The 18094-nt window shown below is 35.0% G+C and overlaps 1 protein-coding gene across 1 annotated transcript; it reads right to left on the minus strand.

Moving 5' to 3' along the window:
• Window positions 1–4797: 4797 nt before the first annotated feature.
• Window positions 4798–17188, minus strand: LOC18432644 (aspartate-glutamate racemase family). Its single transcript, XM_006842741.4, has 2 exons — window positions 16412–17188; window positions 4798–5233 (listed from the first exon to the last, which is right to left on the minus strand). The coding sequence occupies exons 1-2, from the start codon at window positions 17078–17080 to the stop codon at window positions 4952–4954; spliced, it is 951 nt and encodes a 316-aa protein (XP_006842804.1). The 5' UTR covers window positions 17081–17188; the 3' UTR covers window positions 4798–4951.
• Between the last annotated feature and the right edge of the window lie 906 nt (window positions 17189–18094).

Genomic DNA, 18094 nt, shown 5'->3' on the forward strand with positions numbered 1-18094 from the left:
TTAAAATTTTAGAGAGGGAAACTATATCAAACTTTAGAGGGAGAAACTACAAAATTTTTGGAGAGAAATTTTCTCAAAAATTTTAAAAAGAGAAACTATTTTTGAAAAAGACATTACAATTTACAATACAATAAAAAACATTCAACAAAAAATATATAAAAAGGGTGCAGTTTGCATATCTGTAGGTGTAGCAATGCACCTTCAAATTTTATCATGGTTTATAATTTTGATGTAAAATGTTATTAGGATTATCTCAAAATCTATTTTTATATCTAATTATAAAATTTTAAATTTAAAAAATGTTTAAAATCAAGTAGATCTATAAATATAGGAAAATCTAAAAAATAGACGGTGTAGACAATATGTTGTAAAATGCACTATTTATGAGACTTAAATTCATAGTCATATATCTTGATGTCGAGATGATCAATCAAAGGGTTTTTCAACATTAAAACTACCTTTTCCGATGGATTTTTGAGGGGCATTCATAGTTCTACATTATAAGGTAGCATCCTTATATAAACTTTTTTCATATAAAAAAGCCTTAAAAATATTATGCATAATGTACCATCCAAACTACAAAACTACTTTTATGAAGAAATACATTTCAACGGGTATAGATATTTCCAAGAAATTTTTTCCATGGATCCAAAACTATTGTTTGCAAGTCTCTGTTTAAAACAGAACTTTTTTAAAAAATATCTAATTTTTTGCAATCCATAAAATCTGAGTTTTTCAAAAGATATTAAAAAAATCACTTTTCTTAATGGAACCGATATAAATCGGAATTTTATCTTTTTTTCAAAAAAACTTCTTCATTATAAATTTATTTTTTTATTAATTTAATATTATTAAATTTTGGTTTAAAAATAAGCCCATTAACAGTGAGAGTAAATTAAGAATATCGATTAACAAAAATACACCATACAAAATAAGAAGATACAATAAAAATATGAAATTAATAAATTTCTCTGTGCATAAAGAAATCAACAAAATGCTTAAGAAAATTTGATTCTTACATTGAACTCCTAGCTGGCTAAATTTTTAGTATCATTTAATCTCTCTCCGATTTTTTGAGCCTAGTCCGTTTTTTTTTCTTACATTGAACCATTAAATTTATCCATTTTTTTCACTCCGATTTTTTGAGCCTAGTCCGCTATATTTACGATAATTTTACATAAAGTATTTTTACCGATCCGTATTTTTTACTTGATTTTTTCATCCAACTTTTTAAAATAAAAATGATTTACTTTCTATTTTATGGTGAGCAGATATATTGATATTCTATACTTGTTAGCAAATAAAAATTTCCTACTTCCACAAGGAAAAAAAAAAAGAAGCCTTCGCTCTCCAAGTCATTTCGTTTTCAAAAAGAAGAAATTTTTTCTTAAACATTCGCCTTTTTAAAAGGCTACTTTGCTTCCGAAAAAGAAGCATTTTTCTCTCTTTTTCTATTTGAAAAACAAAAATTAAGCATCTTTTTATCGGCGTCATTTTCATTCCCTATTACTCCCTTTGGTTTTCGGTTTTGGTTCCTAAAAAAGAAAAGTTCGGTTTTTTTTTAATGATTATTGCTTTATATTTTTTGCAAGACGGGTGGCAATGGACCATACCAGACCCAGGACCCGACGGGTAGACCAGACTTCGGGACTGGGTATGGGTCTAAATTTTGGACCCGAATATTATTCGACGCAACCCGTACCCGTAGTCATAGGGTATATGGTCGCAATCATATGTCTTTAGACACACGATAGGTTTTTTTTTTGGTAACCCATGATAGATATTTTTTTAATCCATGATCGAATTTTTTGTAATCCATGATCGAAATGTTTGTTTTTTTTTCTTGTAATCCATGATCGAATTTTTTGTTTTTTGTTTTTTGTTTTGTAACCCATGATAGAATTTTTTGTAATCCATAATCGAATGTTTTGTAATTCATCATCGAAATGTTTGTTTTTTTTTTTGTAATCCATGATCGAATTTTTTGTAACCCATGATAGAGTTTTTTGTAATCCATGATTGAATTTTTTGTAATCCATGATCGAATTGTTTTTTTCTTTTTTTGTAATCTACGATTGAATTTTTTGTTTTTTTTCGTAATCCATGATCGAATTTTATGTAATCCATGATCGAATTTTATGTAATCCATGATCGAATTTTTTGTAATCCATGATAGTATTTTTTGTAATCCATGATCGAATTTTTTGTTTTTTTTGTAACCCATGATAGAATTTTTTGTAATCCATGATTGAATTTTTTGTAATCCATGATCGAATTGTTTTTTTCTTATTTTGTAATCCACGATGGAATTTTTTATTTTTTTATGTTTTTTTTTTTTTTGTAATCCATGATCGAATTTTATGTAATCCATGATCGAATTTTTGGTAATCCATGATCGAATTTTTTGTAATCCATGATTGATTTTTTTGTAATCCATGATTGAATTTTTTAAAAATTTGTGATTTTTTTTTTTAATCCATGATAGAATTTTTTGAAAATTTGTGATTTTTATTTTTTAATCCATAATCGAATTTTTTTTTGTAATCCCTGATAGAATTTTTTGAAAATTTGTGATTTTTTTTTTTAATCCAAGATCGATTAATTTGACAATTTGTTAATTTTTTTTTTAATCCATATTATTCAAAGAGAAAATGAGAGAGATGATGATTCTGAGGCCACCCTATCCCAGCCATATTATTCACATATCGAGTCCCAACAGCAACAGTGTAGGGATGAGCACGACACTGCAGGTGAGCATGAAGGATGGACAAGCTTCGGGGATTTTGGATTGGGAACACAACAAAACACTAACACTCAGGGATTTGGAAATAGTCAGACGCCTACTAATATCGATGATTCGTTTTTAGATCGAATCAATGAATTGTTAAACGAATTCAATCAATGGCACCAGCGTGACCAAGAAGAACAATAACGTCGTCTATCATTTTATTTTTAGATCATATATTACTACTTTTATGCTTTATTGTAGTCCATGTATGTTGATATATTTATTCCATGATAATTCTATGTTTATCCTTTTGTGTGATGTAAATTAAATGTTGAATGACGGTTCATGCAGGGAAAGAACATATCAATATTCGCATATTCATTCAAAAACACGAAAATTCATAATGGAGTACCTTCATTTTTTATTGAATTCCTAAAAAACAATATTTATAATGAATTTTAATAATTTTTTCGAATTTTTTTTAAGCTTTATTCTGACCGATTCACCCAATTCTTGATCCGGATCGTCGATTCGCTGATCCGGATCGGTTTTTTGGGTGCCCGATCTGGGTCACCGATCCGTTTTTTAAACCATTGGATCCAACCATACCCAGGACCTGACAGGTAGATTCGGGACCCATGGGTCTGGGTATGGATCCAAATTTTGGACTTGAATTTTTTTTTTTGTAATTTAGTAGAGAACACAGCCCCCTAGCCGTTTTTTAAGTAGATTAAGAGTTAGCTTTACGAAGGTGTTAGCTAGATAGTGGTAGTGGTGGGAATGAAAACCACAATGTGATGATGCAATCACTACGACCCCAACCCCTTTCCCATGAGTGATCTATGTTGCCGCATTTCAAATAGCCTTGTTGAAATAAGCCCAAAAGGATGTGGCTAGAAGTAGTTTGAAAAGATATTGAGATTTATGACCTCACTAAAGATATGATTTTTAATAGAGCAGAATTAAAAACCAAGATTCATGTAGCCTATCTCAATTAATTAAAAAGAAGCTAAAATGATGATGATGATGATAACTACTATTTCAAATAACTCCATTGTTAAATAAATGTCTTTCTTAATCATTCTCTAGAATTTTTGGAAAAAAAAACAATGAAAAACCATCAAGGCGAGGGGATTTGTCACCAGCAAGGCTAAACACAGCACAGCTTCTTAGATCTCATCCTCATCACGGAGCGTTCTAAGTGCATAGCTACACTGAACATCGAACGGTCGATGGATTGCATGGACTTTTTCCAGCCGAGAAAGCACGTTTGCAAGTGCACTATACCTCTCCATATCTAAGTGATCAACTTCTTCCACACCTGAAAGTTGCGACCCAGCCAAATTTCTTTCATTTAAAACAAATGGAACATTCTCCTCCACTCTCTATTGTTGAGGTGCCTAATTTAGGGGCTGCTTGTTTCCAAGTGGGAAAAAAAAGGAAAAAAAGAGAAGGAACTAATCAAACTATATCATTCAATAGCCAAGTTTTCATCCAACCAAAACCTGGGTGTTGAAAAGACCAACTCCCAGCATGTTTCTAAAGGTACTTGGGGCATTTGAGAGACCAAATAGCATCATCAACCGTTCATACATACCATCGTAAACCCCAAAATGAGCCTATTTTTGGATTTGGAAATTGGGGTTTTGATGAAACCAGGGTTTCAAATTGTTTTAATCTTTCATGTGCACACATTAATCTCAGTGGCATGCTTGATCCTATTCAAAGATGTTCACTATCTATGTCCGATGTACTTGCATTTGGAATGGTTTGGGTGAATCCCACGGGAATAAGTATTATGCAGCCTGAGATACCTGCATATGAAGTCCCTGTAGAGATCAAAATTAGATTACCTCTGTATGTTTGACTTTACCAGCCATGGCATCATATATAATCTTATCAGGATGATACTGGGGATAATGAAAATCACCCATATTGTCTTGTCTTTCACAATCCCATCCAAATTTTTGAATAACATTCAACATTATGTATGTTCAGGCCTACCCTCTTAATGTGTAAATGATTCCTACCACATCATTGATTCGTGTGCCTGCATGTGTGTAGAGGTATGGGAAAAATAATTTCTTAGTTACATAAAATACAGATGTAATATTTGTATGCAGGAGTTATATGACAACTTAAACAACCCATGGAACGGTAGTGTACACAAGTATGGAGTCACTGAATGGCCCATAATTTCAAACTCAAACCCAATATTATATATCATGCCCGGTTTCCCTGTGTACGAGCCCAATTTACAGTTGCCCTCGCCAAAGCATCCATTGGATCCACACACTTCTTCAGTAGAGGATCATCCTTGGGCAGTAGTCCAAGCATGTCATCAGAAGCTAGCACAACAGTGTTCACTGCCCTTACCAAAAGAACTCGAAATGCTATTCTCAGGAGGTTCCTTCCTCCCTCGATGTCTTTCCTGCGAAGAGCTTCCATGGCTGGGAACATGGTATGCTCCATTGTTGCCTTATCAGGCAACACCACTTCAAAGCCCTGCAAATTACCAAGCCCAATTTAACCACAACTGACACATGATGGTGTTCTTGTGTGTGTTTTTTTTTGTGTGTGTGTGTCTGCGTGTGTGTGTGTGTGTGTGTGAGAGAGAGAGAGAGAGAGAGAGAGGAGAAGAGGGGTGGGGGTGGGGGTGGGGGTGTAGGTTGGGGGCGCCTGGGCTTGTACGTACAAATAATATTAAACCTAAGTTTGTCATGTTAAAATTCCTTTTTGTGGAGGCATATGAGTGATGATGGACATCATCACCAAGAAATGGATATGCATTAGAATGATAATATTAAAATTTTAAAATGCAGCACCTAATAATCCACAACGATGTACACAACCCAGTGTTATTGTAGAGAGTGGAAAATCAATGAGGACCATTTTATTCAGGGCCCCCACTATTCCCTTGACTAACTTTTCCTATTCCCTCTGAGAAAACATTTATGAATGAAATATTAGAGAAGGCCCATTTAAAAACCACTGTGGAGCCCTTAATGCATGTTTTTGGGGGTGGGGATGATGGCAAAGACGGTGGGTTGGACAAATGGCACCCTTTATTTCATTTTTTCATGGGTAAGTGAAGGACATTACAATCCAAAAGAGCGGAAGAGGCACCAAAGATTAACTTACAGACTACTCTAGAAAAGAGATCATTCATAACACGACTTGGGAAATTCCAGGTCTTGTGTATGGGCGTAAACATACATCAAAACAATCCTAATAAACTGAATCCTTGTTACAAAGAGATGGAAATACCCTAACGACGACTAGGACATGAGCCATAGGCATAGATAGATATGGATACTTATTGAGCGGTTATCCTCAGGTTCTAAACAAGAGAAGGCTTCGGCATCAGGAACCTAAACTGATCCCCAGATGACCATGAAACATCCGCCACAGCTCTTGTTTAGTCCCATAGATGATATTCTAGCTGAATAGAGTTGAAGGACTTCAATAGCAGGCCCTGTACTCAGCCAGTACCAGCCTTGTGCCCCTGATTCAAATCACTTAACAACTGGAATAACAAATCACTTATCAATGGTCCTATGTTCTCAATTTTTAGAAAGCCCAAGGAGGAATGCTAAAGGTAACTTGAAACATTAACAAAGTGATTGAGCCAATGTTCTGATTCTACTGAAAAACCAGTAATTAAGACATTGATTTGTAAGATCCAGTGAAATAGACAAAAACTATCAACATTATTAACAATTGTACCGGTAATACTCACTATGTTCAATACTGCCAAATTGAGGCTAAGACGGGTAATGGTGCCCTTCTTTCCCTCTCCACATTGAAGGGAATGTTAGTAGAGGATAGGCACTTTCCTGGTCTCTCGTGACAAGAACTAATTGGTAACCAATTGATTGGAATGACAAGATCCTCCCACCTTTTGTTTATGTTTCCATTCGAGAAAACAAGTAAGGACTGGCTCACTGAGATGAGGATACTCATTTTAATCATTGGTAGATTAGAACTTGATATATGTTCAGGAAGGATATGCAAAAGTCAATCTTTTACTTATCCAAAAAGAATCTTATCAATGACTCATAAACAGTGTTGCAAGATCCTCATGAACATGAAGAAGCCTCTATAGAAAAGTAACTCCTATGGAGAGGATATCATGAATGAGCGAAATACAAGAGATTGCTTCCATTAGCTTAAGCTCGAAATGTTTTGCTTTGATTGAATCATTATACTTCTCTAGGATCAAAGGGACAGCAAGTCAACGAGAGATACTTAAGACCGATCACAACATTCTGGAATGCATGGCGAAAGTAAAGTTTATTTTTCGAACGCCCACAACATGGGATGAACTCAAGCCAGAAAATTTCCTGAAACCCTCATCCTTTGGGGTGTCTTCAAGTATCAGACTTAACACCCTTGGTTTGATCAAGAAAAAATTTCCAGCCAGAAAAACATGTGAGATCCACTTATAAGTCCTTTATTTTTCTTTTATCAGTACTCATGAGAAGTCCTGTCAATCAATGGAGAAGTGGAGAGCAAGGTCATGAATGTCAATGGGAGATCTAAACTCTAATAAAAATAAAGAAAAGAAAAGTGAAGAACTTCCAGAAAACAGGAGACTACTAGTCCATAGTAGTAAATAAGCATTTACATCCACTAGCAAGGGAGGAGGGCGGGAGGGATAGAGAGAGAGTCAAGCCACAAGAAAGAGAGAACAAGAGTTAAAAATTCAAATACAAAAGACTTTATTGTAACATCATGAGTGAAAAAAGCTAGTTTTGATTTATAAGTTCTAATTTCCTCTAAACGTTGGTATCTTACATGCAATGTTCAAAGAGTCAGCCGCCCGGCTGCCCAGGTGGATTTTTTCAAAAAATGACTAGGCATGGGTATGGCGGACAATATTAGGCAGAATCCTCTAGGCGCCCAAGGCGGTGTAAAAGGCGGGCGCCTAGGCACCGCTTTGAAAATGTGATAATTAATTTGTAATTATTAATTTGTAATTATTAATTTATTGATAGTTATTGATTATTAATTTACTGAAAATGTTTTTTTGCGTGTGACGGTAATTATTAATTTATTGGTAAATTACTTGAGTAAATTAAAAAAATAGCATTAATCCGTAATTATTAATTTATCAAATTCTTTTGCACGTAACAGTAACTATTAATTTATTGGTAAAACCAAAAAATAGTATTAATTTATAATTATTCGTTTATCGAAAATGCTTTTTGCATGTGTTGGAACTTATTAATTTATTGATAAACCAAAGTATAACATTACTCGTAATTATTAATTATTAAAAATACTTTTTGCATGTAACAGTAATTATTAATTTATTGATAAACCAAAAGACATTATTAATTTTTAATTATTAATTTCTCGAAAATACTTTTTAGATGTAACAAAAATTATTAATTTATTGGTAAATTAAAAGTTAATATTAATTTGTAATTATTAATTTAGCGAAAATACCTTTTGCATGCAACAATAACTATGAATTTATTGGTAATCCAAAAGATAGTATTAATTCGTAATTATTAATTTCTCAAAATTTTTTTTTGCAAGTGACAGTAATTATTAATTAATTGGTAAACCAAAATATAGTATTAATTCGTAATTCTTAATTTATCGAAAATATTTTTTGCATGTAACAGTAATTATTAATTTATGGGTGCGGTTTGTATAGAGCCTAGGCTCTAAACAATCAAATTAGAGCCTACCTTCAAATAGTATTGAGAAATGTGGTTTCAACACTAGAAATCTTTGTGATAGCTTTAAAATATATTTTCATATTTATTTATAAAATTTAAAACTTAAAAAATAGTGTAGATCAACAGATCTATGAAAACTTGAAAATCTTGAAAATTGATGGTCCAAAAATACGTTTCAAAATACACTATTTCTAAAATTTGAAATCCATTTTTTTCTCATGTTCATGCATCTTGATTTATGCTCCCACATGCTTGACTTGAAATCCCATTTATTACCTATTGTATGCCAACTAGGTCACCATGGCATTCGTTTGTGATTTATATCAGTTCCTTTTTTTATTTTTCTTGAGATATTTGAGTATCAATTGTGTTAAGAGCCTTATATGTATTAGCTTCCCTAAAACTAGATTGAATTGAGGCATGTTCAAGGGCATCGATATGGTATCATTGATGTGTGACTAAGTCTCATGGCAGTAAGCCAGACAATTTGAGCTTTATTTTCGCTTCTCATGCTTAATAGACCGCTATGCACACATTTGGTTACGTACATGTATTTTGGATATTGACCTTGGGTTGTATTTTGGCATATGCGATTGTATATGTCATTTCATGTCCTATGTATGTTGAACTTTTCATGTAAGCGATGCAATTCATGTTTTAGTCAATCTCCAAGTGAGTTTTTAAGAGTGGAACGTGTGTAGGACAAATTGTGAGGTATGAAGTGTTGTTTTCAATTGTATCTTAAGGTGCATTTGTATTCACTAAGAGGTCTATGTGGCTGTAATTTTGTGACTAAGGCATTGTATTTGGGTTGAGTCATTGAAATGGCAAAAGAAGAGTGTCCTTGAGTGCTAGCCGCTATACACTAACAAGATTAAAAGCCACAATTTGCAATGATTAAGGGAAGTCAGTCAATGATTCATCAAAGTTCTAACAATTTGTCCCTAAGTATTTGCCACAGCAAACTCATAAAAATATAGACTAACATGGGCTACCCAAGTGCTAGCCACTGCATTACTCATGGTTACATGAAAATCTAAGAAAATTGACAAAGATATTTAGCATTTGGAATTTTATTATGGCAGAAAATACTATAAGCAGAAAGAACAGCAAAAATCATGACATAATAATAGTGACTTAGTTTCATGGTCTTATATTCAAATAGGTCCAAAATACTTACCCAAAAAACATAGGTCCAAAATGAAAATCAACAATGTTAAGCTAATAAAAATTAGCATCAAATTTTGTTGTGACATCTTTCATGTACATTCATTGATCATCATCATCATCATCATCATCAGAGCCTTATCCCATCTATTTGAGGTTAGCTACATGAATCTTGTTACGTTTAGGATTCATTGAAACTTATGGTAAAGTTTTACAGTGGCTGCCCACCTAACACAACCCTCCTCCTTTACCCGGGCATGGGACCGGCATGACAAGCAAACGCCCGGCCAAGGCGGAGTCTTTTATATACATTCATTATAAAAAAAAAAAGTAAGAATGCACAATTTATTGAAGCTACAAGTATGAAAAGAAGTTAGCACCCAAGATATATACTGGGAATACAACTTTAAGAATTCACAGTTTTTCAGGCATTAAGAAACTACAACCAGGAAGCTGAAAGCATAGTTATGAAGACAGATTTGTGTCAGCATAGTTATGAAGACAGATTTGTGTCTGAAACAGATGCATGTGTTTAAAACAACATCCCTAACATTGCCCTTTCAATCATTCACGTCCCTATCTCATTTAGGAAGAGGGGGGTGGGGATAATTTAAATGACATTAACTACTCATCTTAGTAACATCAAAGGAAAAAGAGTAAGAAGAAATGTCCAAGTTTAAATGTGTCTGACACACATGTTGTGTGCTTGGCTTGCTGACATGGGCAAAGAACTGAGGTTGAGATGCGCAGGTCCAAGTTACATAGGCTGAATGATATTTCAATTGGAATGAATGGGAAGGAGAACAAAGGAATTGCATCTATCAAACACTGGGTGGTAAATTTCAACAATCCCCATCTTATGAGTTTCTACCATTAGCCTCAGAATACATGATCATATAACCTATGATTCATTCACATGGGGAGGTGATGCAGATTTTTAGGAATCGTTTTTAGGAAAGGTGGCGTGAGATAGTTTTCTTTTAAGCGTATCTTATTTTAAAGTTGCTTAAAAGATTTAGTTAGATTTAGTGAGATATTTAAGGGGTATTTAAATAGGAGAAAGATAAGGGAGTTAGATATGGGGAAGATCATGATAAAGATTGAGAAATAGGGGTGGTACATGTGAGAGAGAAAATAGGGAGGAGAGAGAAAATAGGGAAAAGTTTGTGAAAGTTAGAGAGAGGTCCTTTTATTTATTTATTTATTTGTGTTGAAGTCTATTGAAATGGAAGAAGTCCCTCATTGTAAACAGATTAGAAAATGATAAGAGATAGTTGAATAAAGTTGATCTTGTGATAATATCTTTTTTGGGTGGATTCCCTTGCAAACTTTGTTTTTGGGGTGGATTCCTTTATAGACCTTGTTTTTTGGGTATATTCCCTTGCAGACCTTGAGAGGGTTTATTCTCTCAACCATTTTCCTTTTTTTATTTTTATTATCCTGGTTGTTATTTCTCCTTGCATCAGTTGTTATCAGAGCAAGTAAGATCTAGAGATCCAAGAGTTATGATGTCATCGAAACTTGCTCTTATGTTCGAGGATATATTGCCGCCGCTCATGGATTATATGGGTCATCAAATTCAAGAGAGCTTGAATACGGCGTTGGAGGGCATCTGACGAGAAATAAGTGAAACGAATCAGAGGTTTCAACAATTGGAGGACATCATTCATCAAGAAGGGGGAGTTCGCAACCTCAACTTGGAGCCAAATCTCACCGTAGAGACAAATCAAGCTTCCCGACCGACCCGGGCTGCTGATCCAGAACGTTAAGAAGAAACTTGCATATGAGATCCGCATCCTGTAGAGCAACCACGAGATTTCGATATTAAAATCGATCTCCTAGAATTTCATGGTAAGCTCCAAATTGAAGCTTTTGTTGATTGGCTAAGTGCAATTGAGAATTATTTTGAATGGAGTGAATTGCTAGAGGAACGTAAGGTTAAACTTGTTGCTACCAAGCTCTGCGGGTATGCTGCAACCTGGTGGGAACAAGTTTAGCAATCCCGACTTCGTAGTGGGAAAGAAAAAATTATTGACTGGCAAAAGATGAAAAAGAAATTAAAAGAAAATTTTCTTCATGTGGATCATGAGCAAATTTTCTTTCAAGAACGCCAAAATCTTGGATAGAGTGAGAAAAAAGTGGAAGATTATACTGAAGAGTTTTATCGATTAGTTGCTTGAAACAACCTCCACAAAGCGGAAGGAGAAAAGGTTGCTCGATATGTAAATGGAGTTCAACCTACCGTTAGGGATGACCTTTTTTTACATCAGCCAATGGATTTTAAGTGAGAAAAAAACGGAAGATTATACTGAAGAGTTTTATCGATTAGTTACTCAAAATAACCTCCACGAAACGGAAGGACAAAAGGTTGCTCGACATGTAAATGACCTTCAACCTACCACTAGGGATGGCGTTTTTCTACATCGGCTATGAACTTTAAGTGAAGCTTTTCAAGTTGCTTTACGAGTAGAAACTAAATATCAAGGGAGCAGCGATAAGCGATTTTACACGCAGAAGGAGGTTTCACACCAACCAAAATTTAATGAAGAGAAAAGGGATATTGCAAAGTTCATGTGTTATCGATGTAACGAGCTAGGGCATCGTGTTTATGAATGCCCAAAAAAGAGGATGGAAGTACACTTGGTTTAGGAAGTGGCTAAAGTTCCAGAAGAAGATAAACTTCAAGAGATAGTCCTGCATGTTGTTGAAGGGGATTCGCTTTAAGCTCGAAGTTGAACTTCTCCCAAACCGAGGACAATGATACATATTTTTAGGAATGGGTTTTAGGAAAGGTAGCGTGAGATAGTTTTTCTTTTAAGCTTATCTTATTTTAAAGTTGCTTAAAAGATTTAGTTAGATTTAGTGAGATATTTAAGGGGTATTTAAATAGGAGAAAGATAAGAGAGTTAGATATAGGGAAGATCATTATAAAGATTGAGAAATAGGGGTGGTATGTGGGAGAGAGAAAAAGTGAGAGAGAAAATAGGTAGAAGAGAGAAATTAGGGAGGAGAGAGAAAATTGGGAAAATTTCGTGAAAGTTAAAAAGAGAGTTCCTTTTTTTATTTATTTGTTTTGAAGTCTATTTAAAGGGGAGAGGTCCCTCATTGTAAACAGATTAGAGAATGATTAGAGAGAGTTGATCTCATGATAAGATCTTTTTAGGGGTGGATTCCCTTGCAGACTTTGTTTTTGGAGTAGATTCCCTTGTAGACCTTGTTTTTGGAGTGGATTCCCTTGCAGACCTTGAGAGAGGGTTTATTCTCTCAACCGGTTTTGTTTTTTGTCTTTTGTTTTTGTTTTTTGTTTTTTTTGTTATTATTATTATTATTATTATTATTATTATTATTATTATTTTGGTTGATATTTTCTCCCTGCATCAAGCGGGTGGGGAGATGAGTTAAGAATTTAGACAACGGGTTTTCTTGGCTTAGTTTGATTTTCTTGGGTCAGATTGTTCTAGAAGGCTTCCGATGGCTCCTCTAATGGAGAATAACTTTGGCTAGTTATGTAAAGCCAAGATTTTTATTCAAGCCCATCCACAAAATAGCTGACTTTCCAATTCTTGTCTGATGTGGAAGAAAGAAGCATAACCGGTTGGGCATTTGCTACTATGATGCAAGTTTAATAAAGGAGCATCAGGGATTTGCTAAGAGGATTTAGGACCTTTGTGGAATAGTTCTTGGGCTCCTCGATTGTGGACGATGCTTATTGAATATCATTTGTATTGTGATGCAAGGGAAAATAAAACTAGAAAAATAAAAAGAAAAGGTTGAGAGAATATACCCTCTCTCAAAGATCTGCAAGAGAATCCACCTCAAATCTCTCAAAGGTCTGAAAGGGAATCCACCCCAAAATAATATCTTCACGAGACCAAATTTTATTAACTCATTCACCAATTTACAATGAAGGGATATCTCCCTTAAATATACTAAAAAATAAGATAAACACTTTCCTATTTTTTTTGTCCTCCCTATTTTTTCTATCTTAACCTATTTTCTCTCTCTCTTAACCTATCTCTTAACCTCACGTACCAAAAGGATTTCCTCCATAGCTCACGTTTTATCCAAAATCTCCCCCTAGAAGCAAAACCTTGCTTGAAAAGATAAACTCCCTTTAGATTTAACTTTATCCTATTTACATTTTTCTTTCTTAGAAAGTAACCAACCCAACCAACCCAATTGATCAATATCAATTCACCCACAAAATAAAGTCATGCCCACTTAATTATCCCTGCGCACTTCCTATTCTTAAGAAAAATAAACAAAAGAATAATAAAATAAAAAATTAAAATAACCCTAAGTTTATTTGCATCATTCTCCCCTTGGGAGAAGCTCGACCTCGAACTTATCAAACTCAAATATTTTAAGGGCCTTCTCAAAAGTTGGTGATGACGTCCCACCATGAGCCTCGGTACTTTTTCTTCAATTTCCTCAAGACTGATGTAAGACTCTTCGCCTGCGACTGTGTTCCAAGAGTAATTGTTGAATACGAGTTTGAGCTGATTATTCCTAACTAGGAATGGGTCCAGCTCCAAAGAAGCACCATTTGCAATCGATGAGCACCCTTGACAATGAAATTTTGGGAGATCAATTTTGATACTAAAATCTCGTGGTCGCTCTATAAGATGCGGATCTGGCCTGTAAATTTCTTCATTATGCTCGAAATCTACACCCTAGGTTCGTCGTGGGACTACTGGTGCAAGATCAATGTGGTTGCGAGCACCTTCTTCACGATGAAGACTATTCTCCAACTGTTGCAACCTCTGATGCAACTGTTGTATACCCTGTTCTTCAGGGGGAACATTGTTCTCCAATTGCTGCAACCTCTGATTTATCTCCTCTAGGGATTTAGTCAAATTTTCTATAGCTTGTACCCAACGATCATCCATAAGAGCAGGATTAGCTTGATTAACTTCTAGTGGCATTGTAAAACAAACCGGATCTCTCTAGATCTAACTTGCTCTCTGTAGATCTAACTTGCTCAGATTTAACTTGCTCTGATAGCACTTAATGCAGGGAGAAAATAAAACTAGAAAAATAAAAAAAAAAGTCGAGAGAATATACTATCTTTCAAAGGTCTGCAAGGGAATCCACCCCAAATCTCTCAAAGATCTACAAGGGAATCCACCCCAAAATAATCTCTTCACGAGATTAAATTTTATTAACTCATTCACCAATTTACAATGAAGGGATATCTCCCTTAAATAGACTAAACAAGAAGATAAACACTTTCCTATTTTTTCTCTCCTCCCTATTTTCTCTCACTTAACCTATTTCTTAACCTCACGTGCCAAAAAGATTTGCTTCATAGCCCACGTTTTATTCAAAGTCTCCCCCTAGAGGCAAAACCTTACTTGAAAAGATAAACTCCCCTTAGATTTAACCTTTTCCTATTTACATTTTTCTTTCTTAGAAACTAACGAACCCAACTAACCCAATTGATCAATATCAATTCAACCACAAAATAAAGTCATGCCCACCTAATTATCCCTGCGCAATTCTTATTATTAAGAAAAATAAACAAAAGAATAATAAAACAAAAAAATTAAAATAACACTAATTTTATTTGCATCATATTCTCAATTTGTCAGCGAGGAAAGTCCCATTCTCGGGAGACACTGAGATGTGCACAAGAAAATTAAAGAGTTAATTAGTTTTAAATGTGTATGTATTTGTATCTTATGAGCTGGTAAGCTGTAGTAGAAGGGAAGAAGGTTGGTTCTATAACTATACAGTCTCTGTTAGATAAAGTCTGTACTTATCTATCTTGAGGCGTTTCAAAAATAAAGCCATGATGCATGTATTTATAGGCCATAAGGATTCATTGTTTTCTTTTGCAAAGGATATATATATTCTGAAACTTCTCAATAACTGACAAGGTATCAGATAATTTGGTAATCATAATAGTTTTCAATGACCCTAAGTTTTTTGTGCTGCAATTTTTGTGTAATCAGAAATCAAAACAAAATCGAATTCGCAGCACTCATAACCCTCACCCTCCAGATACCTGGCTAACACCAGCAGATATCACATGGATACCCACTCACTTATTTATAAGGAGTCATTATACTCACAACATGGAATTGCGCAAACATCTTGAGTTCGTGACTACTGCTATAAGGCAGCGAATATTCCTAGATACAATACATATTCTTTGCACATGGATTTCAAAGTTCAACAAATTATGCTGAATAACCTAGCTGCAAAGGATGCACAGTGGGTGGAAGACAAACCATCAATAAGGCTAACCCATACAATCTAACGAGCTATAACAAATCCTAATAAGCCACAATATGCACTATAAATCATTCTAAGCTGACATGTTTTTAATGTTTGTAGAATAGGAATATACTCGCCAGTGCCACCATGGATCAATTATAGTGTCGTCAGGTGCAAAACAACAAAGAGTTTCAATGATAATAGCAGCCTTCAACGAGAGAGATCAGTCAAATAGCTCTCCTGCTTAGATTTTAAGCAGTGTCAAATAAGCACAAGAGGTTTATATTCAGCAGGTGAGTTAACTGCCAAAATATATATCTCGGAATTCACTCCAAGACCCACTTAACATATCCTGAGGAGAAATCTGAGAAGAAACTCAATTTCTTTATGAGAAGCAGTGTCGAAATAGAAAATCAAACAGGACTGGAAAAGGTAAAAAGAAACTACTATCCATAGAAAAGCTACAAATCCATTGATAAGCACATAATTGAAGCCATTTGTCCCAGAGCACCTCAATATGAGACAAATATGAATGTTCTAGGATTTCAAATCTTACCGTGTGTGTGTAGTAGAGAGAGAGCTTGTGATAATCATTGATAGGCTATACCTGACTCTGAAGTTGCTCCTGATAAAACCCGGCATTTAGCGTGGCCTCTGGTGCAAGCAACCCGATCCTCAAGCAACTCCCAGCTTCAATTGGCTTCAAATCCGCCTCCTTCAACTCTGATGTTACACACTCTGCCATGTTCAAGAAAGGCACAGAGCAACCTTCTGAGACCTCACTATGCCATGAATGAGAAAAATGGCATGGCATCACAATACAACGAGCTCCTGATCTCTCCAAAAACTCTCTCTTTCTCCTCAACTTCTTGACTATGGCTTCTGAATCAAAATTGGCTCTGGCTTTCCCCCTTTCTCTATTTGAAAGCTCTCTGTTTAGCTCTGGATTGTTGCATAAAACAAATGGGAGAGTCTCTTCTCCATCAACAGAACTCCACCCGACAATTCTTTTCAAGAAATTTAGAGTGGAGGTGGCTGAGACCCCACCAACAATGCCCACTGTGTTGAGTTGGTTAAGAATCGAGCCTGAAAGACCTCTTTCGAGAGACCCATCAATGGCATCAGAGTCTGGTAAATTAGTATTTTCATCGGTTCGGAGAAGAATCGAAGATTTTACAGAGAAAGTTGGATTTGGAGCCCTGGGTTTTATTGGGTTCCTCTGGTTGTTCACACTGTTAACCAGTTGAAAAGGGTAGTTCAGTGTGCGCACAGACATTCTCAAGCTTCCATGAAAGAACTCAGCAAGCAATTATTTTGATGAATATCAAGGAATATTCATGGGGCATTTACAATGTGCTTTTCCCACAAGAATCAGACGAGACCCAACAAAAGATTGAAGCTTTTGGGTCCCATAAGAAATCTCAATGAGCTCCCTGATTTTCTAGAGTCGTTCTTTTTTCTTGTTTTCTTCTTTGTATACATTGTTCTTGGCTACACCATGAATAGTTGATATCATCTATCAACTGAGGAGAGAGCTGCAAACAACATAATGAAAGGTGCGTTCTTCTACCAACCAAGAGAAAGAAATAGAAAACTCCAAAAAAATAAAACTCCTCTCCAAAATAAGGCTAAAAACCAAAAGGTCATGATCGTATCTTTTATCACCGTGACTGTCTGACAATCGGACTCTTCGATGTTAGTGTAATGTACAATGCCCACCGCAAAATATATATAAAAAAAAATTGCAAATCAAAATGAGCTTGGGCCACTCTCGGATTCCATTTCACCAAAGAGTAGAGGGCCTTGAGGGCCCTTATCCTCACTTACCTCTCTTGCTCTGAAAGGGGCCGGTAACACGCCACATGCTACTCACCACCATTGTTGTGGCTTGTACAATAGTACAATACCACTCACACTACCATAGTACAATACCTTCAACAAAAAAACTAATTCGGAACAAACATATTGAAGCCTGTTTACAACTTAGAAAAAAAAAGAAGGGAAAGTTATACCCCCATTTCAAGTTTCTACACATCGTACCCCGTACTTTTTATTTCAATTTTTTACACATCCCACATTATATTTTTTGTATCATACCTTAAATCCGAATACTATTTATTCTTGTATATACCTCTTGTCAAATAGTTACACCATTTTTTTATATCAAAATGCCCTTTATTATTATTATTATTATTATTATCTATTCTCTCTCAAAGTTTCTCTCCCTATTTACCCTTTTTTGATATTTTGCATCGGACCACATTTTTTAGCCATAAAACTTCTGAAAAGT

This window comes from Amborella trichopoda, chromosome 5 (genome assembly GCF_054954075.1).
Source record: "Amborella trichopoda isolate Santa Cruz 75 chromosome 5, AtrichopodaSantaCruz75HAP2 v2.0, whole genome shotgun sequence".
NCBI lineage: Eukaryota > Viridiplantae > Streptophyta > Magnoliopsida > Amborellales > Amborellaceae > Amborella > Amborella trichopoda.